General features: G+C 34.7%; 1 protein-coding gene across 2 annotated transcripts; it reads left to right on the forward strand.

The window, feature by feature from the left end:
• The first annotated feature begins 6 nt into the window (after positions 1-6).
• On the forward strand, positions 7-23666 carry ATP6V1E1 (ATPase H+ transporting V1 subunit E1). Of its 2 annotated transcripts, XM_003341986.4 has the most exons (9): positions 35-173; positions 3084-3149; positions 6679-6788; positions 7041-7107; positions 15317-15406; positions 16447-16515; positions 17482-17576; positions 18696-18783; positions 23079-23666. In XM_003341986.4, exons 1-9 carry the CDS (start codon positions 141-143, stop codon positions 23139-23141), a joined length of 681 nt encoding a protein of 226 aa, XP_003342034.1. In that variant the 5' UTR covers positions 35-140; the 3' UTR covers positions 23142-23666. The 2 variants fall into 2 exon arrangements, with proteins under 2 accessions (XP_056655058.1, XP_003342034.1); XM_056799080.1 differs by lacking the exon at positions 23079-23666 and having other exon boundaries at positions 7-173; positions 18696-23068.
• The last annotated feature ends 421 nt before the right edge of the window (positions 23667-24087 follow it).

Here is a 24087-nt window from a genome sequence, read left to right on the forward strand (position 1 = left end):
CACCTGGTGGAGTAGCTGACCGGAACCGGAAGCTGAGCTTGTAAAGTGAAGAAAAACCGGAGCGCTTGGCGTCTCTCGTCGCTTCCTCCTCTGCCATCCTCAGAGGTTGTCACCTCTGTGTAGGAGTTGCTGCTGTCACCATGGCCCTCAGCGATGCCGACGTCCAAAAGCAGGTGAGGGGGCCCAGACTCGGAGCCAATTCTCGTCCGAAATTGATGGGCCCAGAGATAAGTTGTGCTAACGCGAGGGGGATGGGACCCGTATAGCCTCCTTGGCCTGTTTCCCCAAGGCCCTTGGGATCTCCTGTGGGTGGGAGAAGAACTGGGCCGTGTATCGCAATTCAGTTTGTCTCAGACAGCTGTAATTCCCCTGTCTCGTATGGCCTCGTCCTGATGCTGCCCGAGGACCTGAGCCTTTGAGATCGAAGACTACTCTTTCCTTCCCGGTGACAGCCGAGCCCCTTTTTCTTGCCTGATTCTGCGGGAGTTTGCTCAGTGGGGAGGTGGGGGGTGGGGGGTTGGAAGGATGGAAGGATGAAAGGGTGTTTTCTTGAGGGTTTAGAAATTGGCTTTTATCTCCGATTGAGTTTTTACCTTTGCTGGGTCCTTTAAGTGTGATTCTTTGAAATCTAGTGTGCACATTTGTAGCGTTACCCGGGAGAGGAAACCTAAGTGTTCATTTCCCCGTCACCTACACACGCAGTAAAAAGAATGTATTGTAGATAGAGCCCCGACTGGGAGTCCGGAGGCCTGGGTTCTGTTTTTGACCCTCGGGCCGCTTTGGCTTTTGGGGAAAATACTTCCCCTTCTAGGACTATTTCCTATTCAGTCCTCTGTGAGGATTGGTTTAGATCGAGGATTCGTAACTTTAATAATAATTGGTTCCATTTGTAATTCTACGAGTTTTAAAACATTAATACAAGAACGATCTTTAGGCTTTGCTGGACTACCAAAGGGCACAAAAAAAGATAAAGGACCCCAAGAAGATCTCCAAGGTGCCTTCTATCTATAACATTCTCCGATTGTATTAAAACCTACCTTGTGAGTTAAAAAAGCACTTTAGAATGTTTGCTGGTATCATTTGGTAATTTCTTATGAAGAATCTTTGAATAAAGAGTGGTGATAGACATATATAATTCCCATCTGAATTTCACAGCGATGAAGTAACTTATCCAAAAGGGTTTTACAAACTGGAAAGCTAAGGTCATATTGGCAGGTAAATAGCAGAAACAAATTTAGAGCTAAACCCTTTAAGTTACCATATTTTGAAGTAGCTGGAAAATTATCTGACAATATCCACAGATGAATCTGCTGGATGAGGAATGGGATAAAACCACATTGAAATGTAGATTTTCTCTCAGTCTTGAAAAGGACACCCATAATATATTCTTTTTCTTTATACAATCTTGTTGATTATTCCATTTAGAAAGTCAAACACATCTTTTTAAAAGCTTTAACTGCTGCTGACTCATAATTTAAAACTTAGTTAAATACTGCTATGCATTGAAAATGAATAATAACTCTTTGGATGGGTAAAAGTAACAAAGGGAATGTTTTCTCCTTGATTCCTGAAGATAGTATCTTCACTACCCGAGAATTGGAGAAATATTCAAAGAATCATTTCATTTTCCTCTTTGTTTCTGCTGACAGGTGTTGAAATATAGATATTTAGGTACAAAGAAATCTAGTCAGTTGTCTATAAACTAAATTGTTTTATTATTGGGGAGGAAGTGGGGAAGGTGTGCCTATTATGTAGGCACAGTGCTTAGCACTTTAGAAATATTTCATTTGATCTTATATATTAAATTATTCATAAGTCAGCCAACATTTATAATTTATTGGTGTTTAAATTTATATTTTAGTTATGTGATTTTTTTAGTAACTTATTTATTTAGAAATTTAAAAAATAATTTCATATGAAAATACTTTTATTAAAGTACAATAAATTCTATTTTACATATTTCATTTAGATAGTCTATTTTTGCTTAGGAAAATGTCTGTTGTCTAGATTTATTCTACAGCGGATTTACATTTATGTAGAGGGGAGGGGATTGGTATTTTTCCTAAGGACTGCATTTTTTGCTTTGGGACTAGAATGTACTCAACCCTTGGGCAAAACTTTTTCTTTACTACAAATCTCTGACACCGAACTCTCTGTCCTCATTGGCTGTCCACCCAGCTCTTAAGAGATCTGCATTGATCTAGTCAGAACTAGTTGTAGAGTCCCTCTGGAGTATTAAAGGCAGATAATGCAGGTTTGAGCCAGGGACCTGTATTATGTTAAACAAGGTTTTTGTAGCATTTATAAATACCTACTTTTTTTTTTCTTTTTAACTGTTTTAGTTAAGGTCATTTAAAATCTGAGGAATTATAACAGACTGAACAAATTGTTTCAAATTGAAAAGCACCAATCAGATCCCCAGGTTTCCAGAGTCCCTCTTAGTGGTGACAGTATTTTTCCACAAGTATAATAAACTTATGAGTAATTATAGCATGACCCTGAAAATTCCAACATTTGAAACTTAGTGTTTTGTTCATGTATAAGTGTCCTAATTATATATAGATGTTTACTTATTTATAGATGTTTTTAGATTTAATAAGTCTAGCCATTATGAATTAAGATTAAAAAAAAACCCCTGCTTTTGAAGATCTTAAAGACTTAGCATATCTTGGGTAATGTTCCTTATCAGTTTCAATAAAAGGAATGTTAGTATATTCAGAAAAATAGAATATTTTCATAATGTATTATTTGTAGAATGGACCATAAGAAATAAGTAGTGTGACACTACTTCCAAAGGGTTCTCGGGTCATCTGGCACTTCTACGAAGTGTTTATGTTATGGGACATAATCTAGGGGGGAAAGTAGTTAATAGATAATTTCTTTTTAATATTTAATTTACCAGTTGTTAATTTTTTTGTCAAAGGAAACCTGTTTTCTATTTTGTTACCAATAAATTTGATTATATGGCTTAGGCTAGAGTCTTAACCCAAGAAGAGTTGCATATTTGGATGTGAAAAGAAAGGTGTCATACTATAAAGTTTTTCTAAAACCAAAAGAAAATTGACTTATTTTTCTTCTTACAGATCAAACACATGATGGCTTTCATTGAACAGGAAGCAAATGAGAAGGCCGAAGAAATAGATGCAAAGGTAAAATTAATGATCTTTAGCTTAATATTAGTGCATCATTATGCTATGTATGACTAGTTTAAGAGGAAATGAGCATTTACTCTGTTGGTATCAATGTAGCCTAGTAATCAATTTACTAGAAATTCTCAGTTGCAAATGTTCTCTGACAAGCACATCAGAGAGAAATAATTTATCTATGAAAACTTGGAATTTACAGCACATAACCTATTATCATAAGCCCAGGATGGTATTTAATTCCAGAAAACAATCAGTTTTGTAAGCATTGTGATGCTTTTTTCTTAAAAATTATTTGTAGCCTTTAAGAACAACCTCAGAGTTCCTCTAATAGATAATAGATTTTTCACATCTGAAAACCAGAAATGAACAGTCATGCTCTTGTAGTATGAATAATATTTTATTTCTCCTTCAATAGAATTGGTTTCCTTTATGATACTATGAAGCTTATTGAAATTACTTTTTCCCCAAGTCAAACCTATATTAAGAACATGAATAATGCACAAAAGTTCCCTATGGGGGGGCAATTGGGTAGCTCAGTGGATTGAGATCCAGGCCTAGAGGTCCTAGGTTCAAATCTGGCCTCGGACACTTCCCAGCTGTGTCTGTGTGACTGGGCAAGTCACTTGACCCCCATTGCCTAGCCCTTACCACTCTTCTGCCTTCGAGCCAATACACAGTATTGACTCCAGAAGGTAAGGGTTTAAAAAAAAAAAAGTTCCATATGGAAAGCACCCAAATAAAAATGGCCGATAAATATTGTGTAATTAATTAGTAGCATTAAAAAACTGACCCTTTTTTCCTGTTGCAAACAACAAACATCTGAAACTAAATTGCCATGATAAGGACTTATTAAAAAACAAAAATCTCCCCAAACATTCTGAGAAAGGGTTCTTGGGCTTCGACAGCTTACCAAGAGAATCCATGAGAAGTATTTACATGCTAAGTGCTAAGACGTTACAAAGAAAAAGCAAAAAAGATTCTTATGTTCTCAAGGAGTTTATATTCTAAATGAGGGAAATAATATATGTAAATGGAAACATACAAAATAAATATATAGTAGATGGATGCTAAGAAGGGGATACCATTAGTAGCTGGGGGGACCAGAATAGTTCTCCTGGGGTAGCCCTCAGATTATGAGAGTCACATGTGAGAAACATCAAGTAAGTCAGTAAGACTAAATAGTAGTTTATGGAGGGGAATAGAATATTAGGGAAATTAGAAAAATAAAAAGGGGCCAGTTTATAAAGAGCTTTCAATGCCACACAAAGGGCTTTATATTTGGTCCTGGAGATAGTAGGAAGCAACTGGAGTTTATTGTTGAGGGTTGGGGGAGGGAGGACATGTTCAGATCTATACTTTAGAAAAATAGCTTTTAGTACCTAGGTGGAGAATAGCTTCGAGAGGGGGAAAAGTTGAAGCAGGGAATTCAATTAGAAGACTACTGTTATAGGTGACTTAAGAACTGTTATGACCCTATACTAGATAGAGTAGTAGACATTGTGAGTGGAAAGTCTGGCACATTTTCAAGAGGTGTTATAAAGGTAGAAAGATTTAGCTATGAATTCTGAGGTAAGGAGAAGTGAACAGTTGAGAAGACAACTAATGGTAATTGGGGGAGAAAAAAAAAGGGCTGGGTTCTGGTAATCATGTTTGGAGATGGAACAATGGAAAGTGATTAGATTAGTGAGATAACACTGAAAGAAAAGAGGGGAGAGCTCTATTTAGACCTGCCCAATGCTGGCCATTTACTAAGTTACTTACAAAATTGACCTTATTTGATCTTTATAACCATGGGCTGTTTTTACCACCATTTTGCTATTGAGATACCAACATTTAGTAAGTATAATGGATGATAGTGAGGAATAGAGAAGGAATGGTCAGATAGGAGAGTAGAGAATAGTGTCAAAAACTCAAGACTGTAGAAAGTGTCTAGGAACTGAAGATGGTTTATAGCATCAAATAAATTGCAGAGAAGAATGGGAATTAAGAAATCATTCTGTATATCAGTTAAAAGATCAGTGGTAATTTTGGAGAGTGCAATTTCAGTTGAAGTCAGAAGCCAGAGCTTAGAAGTAAGAGAAAGGAGATTGTAGAGGCACTGATAATAGGTTGTTTTTTCAAGGACTTTGAGGAGGAAAGATTGATGGCTAACTGGTAGTGGGTGTGATCAGATTTAGAGTGTTTTGAAGGTAGGGAAAGATGCTATATCCAGAGAAACTGAAAATAAGAATAATAGATAAAATAGAAGATAATGTAGGCAGTTGGCTGAAGAAGACAAGAAAGGATAGGATCAAAGATACTTGCAAGGGACCTTGGCATTAAGTAACGTTAACTTCCCATTATTTTTTGTGTTCGAGGAATTCCTGCTGCAAATTTTGTAAATTAGTTTTAGAATGTTGCCTAGAACTTTAAGCTTATGTGCCACAGATCACATATGTGTATATATGTGTTTTTAGGACATAAATCTTACCAGCTCTGAGGCCAGCCGTTGACTACATCAGCCATATCACTGGCTCATCATACAGTTGTGGTCTTAAAATTGAACCTGTTAGGTATTATAAACACAGGAAAAAGAAAAGTAGTCTAAAACTTAGTGACACATTTGACTAACTCAATAGTACAATTTTAGGGGAAGGTTTTTTTGTTTTTTTGTGTGTGTGTTTTGATTATCATAAATGTTATAGCTTTTTATGTTAGTGATTACTATACATCTAATTTCTGTGTTTGTCATATATAGAAATCACAGAATCATCTGTAACATCCTCAGGAAATAAGTTTTTAAGTTTTGTTTTTTCAGAATATGTAGACTCAGTTACTATTTTAAGATACTAAACTGTTTTTAACTAAAACTTTAGGTCATTTTTTCAAATGCACAGTTTCAGTTGTTAATCAAGAACTATAGATATACAGAAAGTGGGGTGGGGCTCATCAAAATTTCATGTCCTTATATGAGAAAAATACATCTGAATTCAGACTTTTTAACATTTATTTTTCTTGAGAAAAAAATTCATTTCTTTTCTGGAGAGAATATTTTACAGCCTAATTTGCATAGACATATTTTTAATTTATCAAGGTCAGTTAATCTTCAGTCTTAATGGTAACTAACACTTACATATCATCATAAGGCTTGAAAGGGACTAGACATGCTTTTAAAAAAAATTTTGATCCTCACAGTTTTATAAGGTAAGTACTTATAAACGTTATTGTCTTATTTTATAGATGTGGAAACTAAGAAGCAGGATTTGAATCCAAGTTTTGCCTAATTCCAAGTTGAATGTTTCTTCCTACTTCACTCTTTCTTTCCTATATGTACTTGGAAATTATCTTTCTCTTTATTTTCCAGATATTAAAGCCCAAAGCAAATTTTAAAGACATGAGGCAGAGTAAATATCAAATTTCCTAAATCAAATGACATAGTTATGACAAAACATATATCACCCCAGAGTGTAGACAGTGAGCTGGCTGGTAGTTTCTTACTTTTTTTGATCAGTAATTAGTGCCTCTTATTAGAATGTAAATTGGTTCCCTAAAGGCAGAAGAAGAATTCAACATTGAGAAGGGTCGTCTTGTACAAACACAGAGACTGAAGATAATGGAGTATTATGAGAAGAAGGAGAAACACATTGAGCAGCAAAAGAAAATGTGAGTATTTCTGCCCTGTAGTTCTTTGAGTAAACTTTCCCACTGTTGAATAAAGAACTTTAGTAAAGGCACTCACTAGAATCATTGGCTAAAAAAAATAGGTAAATTTGTTTATCTCAGTGGAGCTTAGGTTGGTCTTTAGCGAGAAAAACATTTACTTTTAAAGTTGAGTTTTGTCCAGAATGTATAGCAGTCTCTCCTGCTGTTGTTAAAAGCACTCTGTATGATTCTTTGTTTCCATTCAACTTACAGTCAGATGTCCAACTTGATGAATCAGGCAAGACTGAGAGTCCTCAAAGCCAGGGACGACCTTATCTCAGTGAGTATCTAGCTCCTCCTTTAGTATTTTTTTCTTTAATAATATTTTACTTTGATAGGGAATGACTTGACACAGTTTATTTCATTAAATGATCGATGGTTTGATTTTTTTAAACAGATGAAATGTGAAGTGTATTTAGTTCAAATATAACTTAGCAAAAGAATTTCTCTAATTGCTATTTAAATTATAGGAAACCACTCTCAAATTAGGATCTTTTTTACTGGCTTGCTGACCATTGCTTAATTTGGATGATAAATCCTTTATGTTGCTGAGCCCAGAGAATGGGAATGAATTTAGTTTGTCGATTGGGATGGGAACACAAAATGATCTTAGCTTCAAACATTTCATATGTTGAGTAATTTTGAGCCTTCTGTGAACAATTATGGTTTCCCCCTGGGAAAGACTTCTTTTGTCAATCGAGATTAATTGACTCATCTAGTCTGCTAACAATTCCAAAGAATAGCAATCATTTTTTATTATAATTGACCAGTTACAATATTCGCCAGTAGCACAAAAGGGGTAACTTTATTACAAGTGCCATTTATAAAATTCAGGATGTTCGAGGTTTGTGAATTATAACAAATGTACCAGCAAAAATGGTTAGTCATGTAGCAAGAGTAAGGAATAACATGAATAGCCCGAATATTTCATTGGTGTCCATGCATTATCAAGAGACATAGAGGAAGTCACCTAGCACATCAAGAGAAAATCAATGGGACTATTGCAAGATGAGATGGCATGGATGGTGTGCACTTTGCCGTATTAGAGAAAGAACTCACACTCATGAGATTACATACCTGTAAAAATATCAAAAAGTTTTATGATGTGAATGTCATAAAAGTGTTTAGTAATTGGGCCAAATGTTTAACCACATGTATATAATCATGATCAAATTTGTTTTTATTGAACACAATTCTTTTAGAAATGGAAAATGCCAAGAGTACATTTAGCTTATATATCTTTTAACAGTTTAGCTCTTTTAGATGGTAGAGTTAATGGTCTTAACTTTTTTTGTTATATATGTAAATTCCTTCTCCATTTTGTTCATATAGACATTCTCTTCAATTTGTACTTCCAAAATCCTAATTACATAGAAAGATAGAAAGTTTTGAATATCTCCTTTCTCAAACTAAAATGGAACTTTCTTTTTCTTAGGTGTTTTTGAGGTAGCAAGTTAGAATCTCACAGAAGTAATTCACTTAAAAGCAGCTTCACATATTTGGCTTTCAATTAAAAAATTAATGTAGACATAGATTAGGTACACAAGACCCAGAAGTAGTCAAATAATATAGTCATATATATATATATACACACATACACACATATATAAGAGTCTTAGATAAACCCAAGCACCTAGACTAGTGGGACTAAAAAAAATTTGCTGAAAAAATTGGAAAGCATTCTCTCAGAAATTAAATTTAGACTAACAGTTCATATTATATGTTAAAATAAACTCTAAATGGATATGTAGTCTTGATATAAAAGATCACATAAATTAGAAGAGAGGAGAAGATGATACTTTTTTACACTTATGTATAGAGGAAAAGCTTTTGATGAGGAACAGAGAATCACAGGAAAATGGGCAATCCTTACACAAAATAAATGCAAATAGAATTATAAGAGAACATTGATTCTGGAGAGGAAAATTGAAGCAATTTTTTCCAATAAAGATTGATAGTCAAAATATATATGGAATCAATTTAAGATATATGTATCTTAATATATATGCATATATCCTACATATATGCTATATATAATAAATATATTTAAAATATATACACACACTATATAAAATATTTTCTGAGTAGATTTAAATGATATGAGCAAAGAGTTTTAAGAAGAAGAAAGGCAAGGTATATCAGTAACCCTAGAAAAATGTTCCAAATTACTAGTAAGAGATACACAAATTGGAATATGTTCCAAAAATCTTTAAATTGTACATGCCTTTTGACCCAATGATACCCCTACTTGTTGCCTAACTCAAAGAGGAGATTTATGTGTGTGTTTATTCCGGTAATACACCAGTATGCCTATTTTCCTACAACTCTCTTCAATGTTGGCTATTCCCATTTAATTAAAATTTTTTTCAATAATTAATTTAATTTAATAATTTGTTTATTTAATTATTACTTAATTTATTTAATGTTAATATTCCTAGGTATCAGCCTTTTCTCCTCCCCCCCCCCCCCACTCTCTGCACTATAGAAGGTATCATCTGATAAAAAGATATGCTTATATAGATTGTATCTTTTTCAGTTTATTTTCTGGAGGTGGACACGTTCACAAGTTATTCTTCAAATATTAATTCTATAGCTATGTATAATGTTCTCAGTTCTGCTTATTTAATTTTGCATTACTTTTCATTACAATACTGTGTATTGGTTCCAAGGCAGAAGAGTGGTAAGAGCTAGGCAATGGGGGTTAAGTGACTTGCTTAGGGTCACACAGCTGGGAAGTGTCTGAGGCCAGATTTGAACCTATGACCTCCCATCTCTAGTCCTGGTCCTCAATCCACTAAGCCACCTAGCTGTTCCCCTGTAGATCATTTCTTACGATGCACCAATATTCCATCACAATCATATACCATGATTTCTCCAGCCATTCCTCAATTTATGGCATCCCTGCAATTTTCAGTTCTTGCCACTGGAATGAGAACTGCTATTAGCATTTTGGAACATATAGGTTCTTTTTGTCTCTCCCTGATCTTGGAAAACAGATCCAGCAATGGTATTACTGGTTCTAAGAATATACACAGTTTTAAATTTTAATTTAAAATTCTGTGGACATAATTTCAAATTGCTCTCACATGTTTGGAAAAGTTTGCAGTTCTACCAACAGTGTCTGTTTTTTCATATCCTTTCTAACACTTGTCATTTTGCCCTTTTATCATTTTGGCCTATCTGATAGATGTGGGATATCTTAGAATTGTTATGACTTGAATTTCTCTAAATCCTCATCTTTATCATAAGTGCTTATACTATGTGCCAGGCACTATGCTAATTGATAAGAATATAAAGACAAAAGAGTTCTGCTCTCCAAGAACTCACAGTCTAATGGTGGAAGAAAAACACAAATAACTAAGATATATAAGATATGTAGAAGATAAACTGGAGATAATTAGCAGAGGCGAGGTGTGTGCATTAAGGGGGATTAGGAAAAGCTTCTTTTAGAAAATGGAATTTTAGCTGGTTCTTGAAGGAAACCAACAGACAGGATGAGGAAAGAGCAAAGACCTGGCAACATTGAGCGAACTCACCAAATGAAGGATGACTCATTAAGTTATGGGATAAGAATGTAGTGGCATGTTATTACTGTGTGGCAAGAAATGATAAAAAGAATGTCAAATTTAAGGGACAAAGAATAAAATGAGCATAACCTCCAGAACAGTGATTAAAATACATTTGTAAAGGAAAACAACCAAGAAAGATTTAAGAATTCTTACAAGTGTAGTGTCCAATCTCTATTCCAGAGGAGCTGGTGAAACATGCTTCTCATTTCTTGACAATGAGAAATGGGGCTATAGGTGCAAATTTGTTTGATTTCACTGTACTTCATGGAAACACTTTTATTTTGAGAGGAGAAATTTGTGAGACAAAGGAATGGGTAATAATGAAGATGATGCAAAAATCAAGTATCAGTGAAATATTAAATACATAAAAGAGTTTAGAACAGAACACAAGACTGTCGAGACAATGTAGGTATTGTCTTAAATTCAAAATATACTTTTAAAAAAGATATACTTTTAAAAGAACAAAATATGTGTAATAGAAACTCATATTGTATGTCCAATCCTTTTTTCCTGTTCTCTATATATGGAAATATTTATGATTCTCCTTAAGTTCTTAATTTAAAAAAAATTAGTGTCAAGAGAGGAGGGCAATGGCAGTTCACTATACTCTGTCTTGACTATCTGGTATATTGTGTTCAGTTCTGGTTTCCATGTTTTAGGATGTAAATTGGTATGTTGGAGATCATCTAAAAAAAGGTGGCCTTGTGAGAATGTGTGTATGGGGGAATACAGGGGGTGGGGTGACCTGAAGAAGAGAAGCTTTTGGTGAAAGAGAGAGGAGACACATACAAAGCATTGTCCTGTCATTTAGAAGAGCAATTATACTTGTTTTACTTGCTCCTAGAGGGCAAAACTAAGAGCAGTAGGTTCAAGTTGAAGAGAAATTTAGAAGCACTCCCAACTGCTGTGGACGATAGTATATTTAATTCAGTCCAACAAGAATTTGTTAAATTACTCTGTATAAGGCACTATCCCCTAGTTCCTGGAAATACAAAGAAAAAAATGAAAAAACATCTCTTATGCAACTTACATTCTACTGTATGGTTACAAACAAACAAATGGATAAATACAAGAAATTTTGAGAAGAGAACATGAAGTTAGGAATTTTAGGGTAAAGACAAATCCATTCTAAGTATCAGTGACAAGGTTGTACACAAGCATGGAAATGAGAGATTAAATGTCAAATTCGGGTAACAGCAGGAAGGCAAGAATATGAGGAGTGATATGAAACAAATAGGAAAGATTATTTGCAGTCCAATTGTGAAGAGATTTAGAAATCTATATTTTTATCTTAGAGGCAATTACGGATCCACTAAAGATTCTTGTGCAGAAGAATAACATAACCATTTGGCAATTGATTGATTGTGAGGAATGAAAAAGAAGGAAGAGTTTAAGATGTCTGAGGTTACAAACTTGAGTGAGTTTTTTGCTATTGTTCAATTGTCCAACTCTTCCTGACTTTATTTGGGGTTTTCTTGGCAAAGATACTGGAGTAGTTTGCCATTTCCTTCTCCACTTCATTTACATATGAGGAGTCTGAGAGGGTTAAATGAATTGCACTTGGTCACACAGCTACTAAGTATTTGAGATTAGGCTAGAACTAGATTTTTCAGACTCCAGGCCCAGTACTCAACCCACTGCCCTTTAAAGCTAGTGGTACTCTCAGTACTATGGAAGTATGGTAGAGGACTACAATGGAATAAGTGAGTTCCATTTTGGGTATGTTGAAATTGAGATGTCTGTAGGACTATGCTAAAGAAAGCCAATTATATTGAAATAGTTTAAAAAAAACTTAAAAAGGTCAGTCTTCAGGACAAGAATCTGTAGGCCAATAGAAAAAAAGATAAAATTGGGGGCATTCACATAAAATCGTTTTCTTTACAAAAGAAATTGTTACCTTTCTTTCATCAGTAAATTCTTTAGTAAGTAATAATATATTGTACTGTTTGGGAAATTTTTATTTTACTGTGTAACTTTTTAGGAATATAGCTATTGCTATGTGTTCAGGACTTTAGCTGAAACATAACTGAAGGATTATTAGAGACTGAACAAAACTGAATGTATGCTTTCTTTCAAAGGAGTTTAATTTGTGGCCTTTGTGGCAATAATGTTGAGAAGCCTTAGCATCTGCAGCACTGGTGACCTCTGTCTAAATGCTATATATCACAAGCACCTTGGTTGTTGGGCATTTTGACTTTTTTAACATCATTGTATAGGACCTTTGAAGTGACTTTACTTAAGAAGATAAGACAAAAGATAAGCAAGAAAATTAGATAAAGCTTAAAAGACATACTGGATAAGGAATTATAGTTAATATAGAAATAAATAGTAAAGCTCTAAGAGGGGTACTTCTTTCAGACTTAGATAAATCTAACCAAAAGATAAAATTAGCAGTACAATGATCCAAGACAATCTCCAAGGACTCATGAAGATGCCATGTACTTCTAGAGAAAGAACTAATGCAGTCTACATGCAGTCCAAAAATATTTCATGAATCTTAATTTTTTCTATTTTTTTTAAGTTCTCTTCTACAAAATGATTAATATGGTGAAAGACTTTATATTATTGTATATGTAAAATCTGTATCAAATTGCTTGCTTTCTCAGGGAATGGGAGGAAGAGGGAAATAAGGAGAAAATTTGGCTCAACCTAATTTTTATCCTCATCTATTTTTTGTAAATTTTCAGTGTAAACAGGGAGGGGGGGGGCAAGATTATTTTTTTAAATGATCAAAAAGAAAGAAGTTAAGGACCTTAATAGAACTTTAGAATAATTAAATATTATTTGCTGCTTATATAATGGGACTAGAAAGGAATTTACAATGTGTTTAAGCTGTACATGGCACATTTACAAAAATTGTCAATGTATTAGAGCATGAAATTGTTTGGTCTTTTCAGCTGAGTTAGACTCTTCCTGACCCCACTTAAGATTTTCTTGGCAATGATCCTAGAGTGCCGTTTTCCTTTTCCAGCTCATTTTACAGATGAGGAACTAAGGCAAACAGTTAAGTTTCTTGCCCAGGATGACATAATTAATAAGTGTCTGAGGTCCGATTTGAACTGGTCTTCCTGACTCCAAATTCGCCATCTACCTGTTCCCTTAAAGACCTCATGAAAAATATGGAAAAGCAGAAAAACTAAAGCCATCATTTACTTAGGTAATAAAATCATATTCCGCCAAATGCCCATTAAGAAAGAATTAAAAAGGAATTGGAGACTAAACATAATTCTAAACAACTGGCGAATTAAGTATAGAAACAATAGAAAATTTCATCAAATAATATGTCAATAAGGCACACTAGATATATAATGCTAAAGCAATTATTAGAAGAAAGTGTTATCTCAAGCATTTATAAACAAAAGAAAGAACATGATCATGTCAGGCATAAAATTTTTAAAAACATGAATAATGTAAAAAAATCCTCAACTAAATACAAAGTAAATCTGAAAGTTTTACTGAAAGTGTTTAATAAATCTGAAAGCAAAAAATTCATTGAACTGAATAAAAGTGGGAACTTCTTTTTGTAGAGAGAAAACTATAAAATAGATAAGCAGTTATTCAATGTGATTTAAGAAAAGAAAGCTATTTTTCATATCAAAAATGAGAACTTAAAATCATTAAGGAGGAAGAAACAAATTATTTTGCTCTGTAATGTGCCATTAAGTTTGATAACCTAGAGGAAATAGATGAATATTCAGATATTCAGCAAAAGACAAAATATATTATTTAAATTATCCCAAATAAATCAAATGAGCCATAAATAAATCCCAGAGGAAAAAATTCAAAAACAGATGGATTTATAAGTGATTATTAGAAATTCAGAGAACTGATTCTAATGCTAAATAAGCCATTTATAATAGTAAGAAAATAAGGCAGCTTTCCATAATACAGATATGGTCTTGATACAGAAGATAGACAAAAAATAGAAAACTGGTCTAGTATCTTCAAAGAACACTGCAAAAATTTTCAAATAAAATATTAGTAAATAGGCTGTGACAACATATTAGAAAGATTATTTACTGTGACAAGGTTTGATTTATATCATGACTACCCTTCCTGGTTGGTTTAATATAAGGAAGACTATAAATATGATGAACTATGTTAATAGCATAAATAATTTTAAAAAAACATGATTATACCAATAGAAATGAAAAGACTTGACAAAATTCACCATTTGTTCCTAGAAAACAGGAATAAAAAGGTGTTTCTATAGTGAATATTTTTTATCTAAATAGAAAAACGTATATGTAGTACGAGTAAAATTAGAGACTTTTCCAGGAAGATATCACTCCTACTAGTTAAGATAGTTCTAGAAATGCTAACTCTAGCAATTAACAAAAATAAAGGGAATAAGCATAGGTAAAGAAGAAACTAAATTGAGATGATATACTTAAAGAACTCTAGAGTTAGCTAAACATGAATTGAAATAATAATTTTTAGCAAAGTTGTAAGATATGTGATAAATCCACATAAAACATCAGCATAACTATATATAAAAAACAAAACTCAGCAGGAAGAGCTAGAAAGAGAAATTCCATTCAAAATAATAAAGACTATAAAAAATGTTTGTATCCACCAGGATTCATTCAGGTTATATGAACTTAACTCTGCACTCTGCAAAATTAAAGTTTATATGAATGAATCCTGGTGGATACACTCAAACATTTTTTTATAGTCTTTATTATTGGGCAATAACAATTAGGTCAAGCAAATATAATAAAAATAACCTTGCTTCCTAAATTGATTTATTTAATCTTTTCTGAATCAAACTTCTTATAGAGCTAGAAAAAGTAAAATGTGGAAGAACAAAATACTTAAGAGAGGATTGAGAAATGATTAGGCTTATTAACTGTTTTGCATGTGGATTTTTTTTCTGAATCTAAAAATAGATTTCCCCTTTCCTCCATCCTTTTTCTTCAGGACTTAATAAAGGAAGCAAAGGAGAGACTCGCCAGTATTGTGAAAGATACACCCAAGTACCAGGTGCTTTTGGATGGTCTTGTCCTTCAGGTAATTTTTCATACTATATAATATAGCCAGAGGCCCACTCTTTCTAATAAACATTTTCTAGAAATTTTTACTGACTATTTACTACATTCTTTCTTTAGTATTGGAATAATTTTTCTTAGTCCAAAGGATTTCTATTATTTTTTTTCTATCAACTTTTTTAACCCTTATGTTCCATCTTAGACAGAAGAGTGTGATAAGGGCTAGGCAGTGAGGGTTAAGTGATTTGCTCAGGGTCACAAATCTAGGAAGTATGAGGCTAGATTTGAACCCAGGACCTCCCATCTCTATACTCAGCTTCCCCACTAAACTTAGCTGTCCTCTTTAACTTTTTTTTTAACCCTTACCTTCCATCTTGGAATCAATACTATGTACTGGTTCCAAGGCAGAAGAGTGGTAAGGACTAGGCAATGGGGGGGGGGGGGTCAAGTGACTTGCCCAGGGTCACACAGCTGGGAAGTGTCTGAGGCCAGCTTTGAACCCAGGACCTCCTGTCTCTAGGCCTGGCTCTCCACTGCACTACCCATCTGCCCCCTAACTTTCTTTTAATAAAGCTTTCCTTTAATTCTTTTCTCTTTTCCTTGTCTAATACGGAAATATGTATTATCTAAGCCTAACAAACTGATCCTGATGGCATTTTTCTACCAGTTCATCCTAAATAACTCAAGTAAAATTTACTTTCAACGAATGTTGACTATTGACTTGTGATGGTTTGACCAAAGAACTTTTGGGCTCATCCATCATCTGACACTGTATCTCATAGCTTAAGTAATATCTTAAGTTATCTTAATTATAGGAAGACTTTCTCTTTGCCTCTCTAGCCAATAAAAAACAAAAATTGGGTTTCATTTTAACTTGCCATTCTTGTTTGCATTTTTATGTTCCCCAATAAAACAATCAACTTCACTTTTATTGATTATGTAAATACTGTTATCTTTGGAAACTTTATATTGATCTTTTTCCTTAAGCTGTATGAAATAATAGCCAGAAAGTGTTGATTCTGCTTTTGTATTTCCCTCCACTTCTATCCTTGTTTTGCACAGGGTTTATACCAATTACTGGAGCCCCAAATGATCGTCCGTTGCAAGAAAGATGATCTCCCTCTGGTCACGGTAACGAATATGATGTTTAATAATAGAAGAAAACCTTATTCTTTAAGAGGAAATTGTTGAAACTCCTGGCTATTCTTGAATCAGGGGAGCTAAAAAATGGCATGTAGTTAGCATTTGTATTGTCATCACTTGGGGGAAAACTAGAGCATCTAAAATTTCTTAAGGGATCATAGTTAATAGATTACTAATTATTATAAGTGATTGGCCCTTTAAGATGGGTTAACATAGCAGTTGGATTGAGTCAGTGTTAAAAAAAAATGAAGGTTTGTTGGAAGAAAGTATTCTCTATTAATAAACTGTTTTGATACCCTAACTGTAGTGGTACAAAAAAACCCAACTACATATTGATCTCTTACTCTTTGCTACCTTTTTTCCCTGCAAAATGCAGACTAATAAAAATAAACAATATATATGAATAAATATAAAATCAACAAAAATATATTGCAAAAATTTATATCATTATTCCATAATTAATAACTGAAGTTTCAATTATCAAAATAGAATGATAAAATCTCTTCACACCTCTTAACCTAGTCCAGTGTTTACTTCTTTTTTTTTTTTAAGCCCTTACCTTCTGTCTTATAGTTAATACTGTGTATTGGCTCCAAGGCAGAAGAATGGTAAGGGCTAGGCAATGGGGGTCAAGTGACTTGCCCAGGGTCACACAGCTGGGAAGTGTTTGAGGCCAGATTTGAACCTAGGACCTCCCATCTCTAGGCCTGGCTCTCAATCCACTGAGCTACCCAGCTGCCCCTTTACTTAATTCTTAAAGGAAATAAGAGATATTACTTGATTAGGAGTGTTTCTACTGTGTTTCTGGCACTTCGTTGAATTTTTGGTGTGTAATAAGAATAGCTTATCTTTATTGAGTACTTTTAATCATAGTGAATATTCACATATATTCTTTGTACATTCTCCAAATTTGCTACCAAAATCTTTAATCAATATTTTGTTTATATTTTACAGGCTGCAGTGCAAAAAGCAATCCCTTTGTACAAGCTTGCAGCCAAAAGAGATCTTAATGTTCAAGTTGATCAGAAAACATTCCTGCCCGCAGAGATGTAAGGAACATTATTGCTTTTAATATCTAGCTTCTTAGTTTGAATATTAAGGACAAGTCCTTGTACTTAACATTTATTGTGGTATTTCTCTAAGTCATTTTCTTTCAAAAGTCAGCTTCCCAGAAAATAAATTGTGGATATTATTCTTCAGAGAACTGGGTGTCAGGAAGCTAGCTCCAAATAGAAGTAGAAATCTGCAGCTATTATGTGTCAGATGTTAATCCTATGTACACAAGTTGCTAGATGGAATAGAAAAGAAATAACATAAGCTCTGCCCTTGAGGAATTTATCAAAAAGACAATCCAGGTCACTGATCACTCTAGCAAATGAGAAGGTTTTTCAGCAAAATTCCAGAATAGTTAGAATAGACAACAATGAGTATCTCACTGTAGACAGTGGAGCCTGATTCAGTAGGTACTGACCAGTCATGGACAGTTTTGAGGTGTAGCCAGCATTGTGATCCCCACTGTAGTAAAAGCAGATCTCATTCCACATGCTTTTGTCACAACTGTCTCTGCCCTGACAAATGAGATCCTCCCATTATTTAAATAAAAATAGAGAAGATATATCCCTTTTCTTCTGGGAAGGTAATCCAAGCAGAGAGACCAAATGCACGTGAATTAAATAAGTAGAGTACAATTAGAGGACAATGGATAAACATTTTCAAGATAACAGTCATACTAAATTCCATTAAAACATAATCATTACAAAATAAATACTTATAAATGAAAAATTTCCAAGTCACAACTGATATTTGATACTAATGAACTTTTGTGCTCCAAGAGAATTCTTGCCCTTGTGTTTCCTTATAACAAGATTTGACTCCAGTCTATGAGGGGAAGCCTTCAGGTCCTGAAGCTGAGTAGTCACAGTGGAATGTTAGGGGAGGAGGTAATTTTTTTTTTTAAGTCAAGAGTTAATCACTGGGCCCTCCATATTCCATTGGCTTAGCAATGGACAACATTATCTTCACTAAATTCGGTGTTAAATTATCAAGTGAAATATTTATTGCTTGGAAGAGTAGGCTTCTGTTAAATTGCTGGTGTTTTTGTGTCCAAGTATTGCCCTGTCAAGGATGTCTTTGTACTTTCTGAATTGGAAAATTTTTATTCTTTCTAGATCTGGAGGTATTGAGATCTATAATGGAAATGGTAAAATAAAAGTTTCTAATACCCTAGAAAGTAGATTGGATCTTATAGCGCAACAGGTAAGTGGGGGAGTTATTGATGTTCGTTTTCCATTATTTATCCCATGCAAGCTTTTGTGGGGAAGGATCTAGAGAACAGTGTCTTTGGCTTGTTGGAAATGAGGGACTCTGATATTTGGGATTTTATTATTTTGTTTCTAGAAGGTTCTGTGGAGCTGTGTCAAGATAGTGATCAGTGATCTTGAAGAGAATCATTATCAGGCACTGGGTCCCATGTACTGAGGTGATACTTTGAACATAAAAGAGAATTAGAGGTCAAAATAAGAACTCTCTTGAGAGTATTTTGCCATGTGTAACACATCAATCTCTTGTAGAAATGAGAGGGAATTAGGTAATATTCTTTTAAGAGTGGTCACTCTACTCATTGTATTGAGGAATTTTTTTTTTAAACCCCTAACCTTCTGCCTTGGAATCAACACTGTGTTATAGTTCCAAAGCAGAAGAATGGTAAAGGCTAGGCAGTTGGGGTTAAGTGACTTGCCCAGGGTCACAAAGTTAGTTTCCCCTATCTCCAGACCTGACTCTGTCCACTGAACCACCCAGCTACCCCAGGAGTTTTGATTAATTGTTCAAGAAAGGGATTTGTTTGGGAAGTATCTGTTTTCAGAAAATTTAATTTTAACAAGTGACTGCAAGGCCAAAGTATTCAGTCTTTAATGATCACTGCAAAACAGGTTGGGAATGTCTCTGTACTCCTGAGTACTCCACAGTACTCAGTCTCAGAAGAGTAATGGCTGAGGCCTATTCCTCATCCAGGAGTGAAAGTTGCCCTTTAGGCAAATACTTGTCCTATTCACTCTGGGGAGCAACTCCAGATTTTTAATGGGTGTAACTTGACCAGATCAGTTCCATTCAACTGAACAGGTATTTTATTTGTTAAACACTAAACCCTGAGATAAGGGAGATTAGTCTGAAAGTGGAAGGGGAAAAGATTGAGGGAGAAAAGTTTATTAACAATTTACTGTTGTAGTCTAAGAGTGTAGTAAGAAGCTGAGAAAACAAGAGTGAGAAAGATGAGTTTAACCCTTTGAAAATGTAAGTACTTCTCTAAAGGTTTCTTAAAAGGAGTTAGACTATCCTGCACATTAAATCTTCTAACACTTGTAAGCACTTGTAAGGTGATCCAAGCTTACAGCCAGAAAGTTTTCTGGTAAGAGAATAGTCCAAACTTTTCTAATGAAGTCTTTCTTGTGATAATGGATATTTAAAACACTTTGCTGAATTATGATGTATAGAATGTTAAGACCTACTAAGGGGAATGGGGTGACTGAGAAAAAGAATTTAAGATTTGGAAGAGACCTCTTTGGCCATGTGTTCAGTCATCTGTTAAAGGAATGCACACCATTTGATAAATGATCATGTAGCCTCTGATTGAAGACTTAAAGAAAAATGGGAACCTATCCACTACTTCTCCACTGTATTCCTTTTGGATAGCTCTGATTGTTAGAAAGTTTTCCCTAACATCAAATAGAACCAAACAGTAACCAGAGAGTTTATTAAAATTGCCTGTCACTCATTGCCTCTGGTTCAGACTGTTAACCTACTTATTTCTTGAAATTATGCCCCTCAGTGCAACCCAACATCTCATTAGCTTTTTTTGCCTGCCATATCATTTTGCTGACTCATTGAGCTTTCAGTCCACTTAACCCCAGTATCTTTTCAGAACAGCTGCCCATCAGGGACAAGAACAAATCCTTTAGGTACTCCCCTGGAGATGACCAACCATGTTTACATTGAACCATTTGTTCTGGCAATCCAACTGGTCCTATCATTTCTTTCCATATTCTCCTCAAGAATAGTTTGAGGAACTTTATCAAAAGCTTTTCTGAACTATCCATAGCATCCCTCTCATTTACTAGTTTTGCAATTCTTTCCAAAAAGGAAATGAGGTTTAGTTTGGCATGATTTGTTTTTGAAGATGCCATACTGGCAAGTTTTTGTTTTTTAAGTTTCTTGTGGAACATCTTTTTCTTTTGAGCAACTTTTTAGTTTAGAAACAGGTTCATTTTCATTAAGTATAATCTCAATATGACAAACTCATATATGTTTGATTTGGCCATGGACTCTTATAAGTAGGCCTGCTCATTTTGGGAATTAGAGTAACCAGAGAGTGTATTATCCTTGGTATGGGGATAACTGACCTAATTGGTTTAGGGTGACCAAAGAATCGCCTAATTTTTTTCTCATCTTTCCTGATACAAGGGTTATGGAATAAGGTCTTGCCTCCAATGGACTGAGACATAGATTCTTAGATCAGGCTGGGATAATTAGTTCCTTTAGGTGGCCCACAGGAGACTCAGCTGGCTATGGATAATTATTGCTTCTTTTTCTAAAGGTTTGCTAAAAAAAAAAAATCAAGTTCACTGACCTGTATTGGGTATACATTTTGTTCTCTTCCTGTTTTTGAAAACTAGGATATGTACCCCCTCTTAAATGTTGAGTACCTTTTCTATTTCCCATGATCTTTTGACAGTCACTAAAATGGCTTATCAGACACATCTCCACTTCTTTCAGAACACAGTGATATAGTTTTTGAGCCAGATGGCTTGGATTCAGGCTAGAAGCCTTTAGCTAGAGGAAACTACCTGCTAGTCCTATTTTTTGTCTTTTCCATGGTAAAGATCCTTCTCCTTGGTTGAGAAAAATGAAAGAAAGAATTGAATAGGGTTTTTTTTTTCCTTTCTGTTGTCTGTATCTTATTTAACCCAAATAAGAGTTCAGCCCCACCTAGTTTTAAAGCCTGTTAGGACATCTTTGTTTTGTTAAAATATTCAGTGTACTTTTTTAATGTTCATTCATTGTTATCACCTCACTCTTTCTGGGTCAACCACTCCCTGCCAAGTCTTTTAGAGGTGGCTGAGGTTTTGTTGTTGTTGTTGTTTTTAGGGTCTCTTCCTTGCAAATTATGCCTTCCTCTTCCCTTTTCCTCCATTCAGTTCCAGCCTTTACCATCTCTTGTCTGAACTATTGTTATAGCTTCCTAATTGGTTCTGCCTCTATTCTCTACCTTCTTCAATTCATTTCTCACACAGCTACCAAAGCAATTTATTAAATATTCCTAAAACAAATATGGCTTGATCAATGTCACATGTAAAACCCAGTGGAATTGCACATTGGCTATGGGAGGGGCGAAAGGGGAGGGAAAGAATATGAATCATGTAACCATGGGAAAATTTTCTTAAGTAATCAATAAAATAAAATTTTAAAAGGGAAAAAAAATTTTCCTAAAACAAACTTCACCATGTCACTCCTGTAAAAATTTCCAATGACTTTCCCCATTGTCTGTAGGCCAAATGCTAACTCTAGCCATTAAAGCCTTTTATAGTATGTCTCTAACCAATCATTTTAAGCTTATTACACACAATTTTCTTTTAGACATTCTCTTTCATCCATTCCCTTGGCTATAAAACGCTCATCTTCTTTTAGAATCTTCCTTCAAAGCTCAGCTGAAGTGCCACTTCCCAAAAGAAGCCTCCTGATTTCCCTGAGCAGCGCCCTCTCTCCCCTTTCCAAGTTTGTTACTGTCCCCAGCCACCTAAAATCGTTCAGTTTCATTCCTGTCTAACTCATGGCCCCATTTGGAGTTTTCCGGTTTTTTCCAGTTACATGTAGAAATGATTTTTGATGATTGCTTTTTTCACATTATAGAATTCTCCCTTCCCAAGGCAGTGAATAGTCTGATATAGGTTATAGCCATACTTAACTGTAATACATTTTTCCATATTGCTCATGTCATAATAGAAGTCACATATCACACATTCAGTAGAAATCTCATGAGAAAATATAGTGAAAGAAGGCATCCTTTGATGTTCATTTAGACTCTAAACAAGCAGTTCCTTCTTTGTGGGTAACATTTTCATCATGAATCACTTGTGGTTATCTTGGAGGCTTGCTGTGCTGATCCATTTGGGGTTTTCTTCGCAAATATAAAGGAATGATTTGCTATTTTCTTCTCCAGCTCATTTTACAGATGAAGACTTGTGGTGAAAAGGGTTAAGTGACTTGTATAGGGTCATATAGCTCCTGTCTAAGGCCATATTTGAACTGGGGAAGATGAGTCTAATAACAAGCCCAGTGCACCACCACTGTGCCTCCTTGTTGCTCCCTTTCCATCTAAAATTACTTTGTATTATTTATATGTTAACATATTTTCCTCTGGGCACTGTTTAATATTTGCTGTCCAGCTCACATATGGTTGGTAGGCACTGAAAAGTAGTTATTGAATGTTGTGAATTAACTAACTGGCTCTAACCAATAAAGGGGAAAAAAAAGCCAACTATTCTTTCTCTTCACAGATGATGCCAGAAGTTCGTGTGGCCTTGTTTGGGACTAATAACAACAGGAAATTTTTGGACTAAGCCTCTGGTGAGGTTGGATCCATTCCATCTGCTGTATCAATGAGCTATAAAAGTGTCTAAAAATCAAGAAACCAATTATCAATGTTCCTTCTTTTTGATGCTCTGACACTGTCCTGTGTTCTTCAGTGGAATAACTTGTATAGAATGCCATCAGCCTAAGTGTTAACTTTGGGACTTAATGTTAACTTATGGACTTAACTGTCAAGAAGTAACCTAGTTCATCCACATGTTCTGATCTCCTCTACATTCTAGGGATAAGGGAATACGTATCAGTTGCATGGTTTTCACTGAGAATCCTATTTCTGTGATCTGCCTTAGATTGGAGTGAGCTGTGTGAGGTATCTCATAGCCTCTGTATTTGATTTCTATAGGTTACTTTAAGGAGCATGCATTCATGCCAGCATTAATAGTATTACTCCTGTTAACTCTTTGGGCTTAGAGACTTTCCTCAGTTATGTCTGTGATTCAAAAACCCAACCTATGTGAATATGCTTTATTAAAATAAAAAATATGTGGTTCAAACTACAGTAATCTCTTAATCAGGACATTCCAGATTTAAGAGGTGAGGGGAGGAAGGGTTTAGGTTGGATGTAGGAAAGAATAACTTTCTACCTACTGTGGGAACATTTTTTTTTAAGCTGTACCTGGCCTCCCTCTTACTTTCTGATAATACACTATAATAATATGGCATATCCATTCCATTTAGTGATTCTGGAACAGTAGGTAGGAAAATATTTTCATTTGAATTTAAATTGTGAGTTATGGTGGATTGGGAGATAACAGCTGTCAACACCAAGTCTTCTACAATCTTTCTCCTGTGACAATAGCCTTGGTGGATGAGGAAGACTTGGCTTTTTTAGCCTTCATTTTTGGAAAATGAAAACATATAAACTATATTTTTCTTACATAGCAGCGAATTCTTAATAGTTCTGAGTAGGGTAAAACT

This window comes from Monodelphis domestica, chromosome 5 (assembly GCF_027887165.1).
Source record: "Monodelphis domestica isolate mMonDom1 chromosome 5, mMonDom1.pri, whole genome shotgun sequence".
Classification (NCBI taxonomy): domain Eukaryota; kingdom Metazoa; phylum Chordata; class Mammalia; order Didelphimorphia; family Didelphidae; genus Monodelphis; species Monodelphis domestica.

Coding starts and splice junctions, on each gene's coding strand:
- ATP6V1E1 (XM_056799080.1), top strand. CDS start 141: ATGGCCCTCAGCGATGCCGACGTCCAAAAGCAG. Junction 3,150..6,678: donor CCGAAGAAATAGATGCAAAG/GTAAAATTAATG, acceptor GGTTCCCTAAAG/GCAGAAGAAGAATTCAACAT. Junction 15,407..16,446: donor TGGATGGTCTTGTCCTTCAG/GTAATTTTTCAT, acceptor TGTTTTGCACAG/GGTTTATACCAATTACTGGA.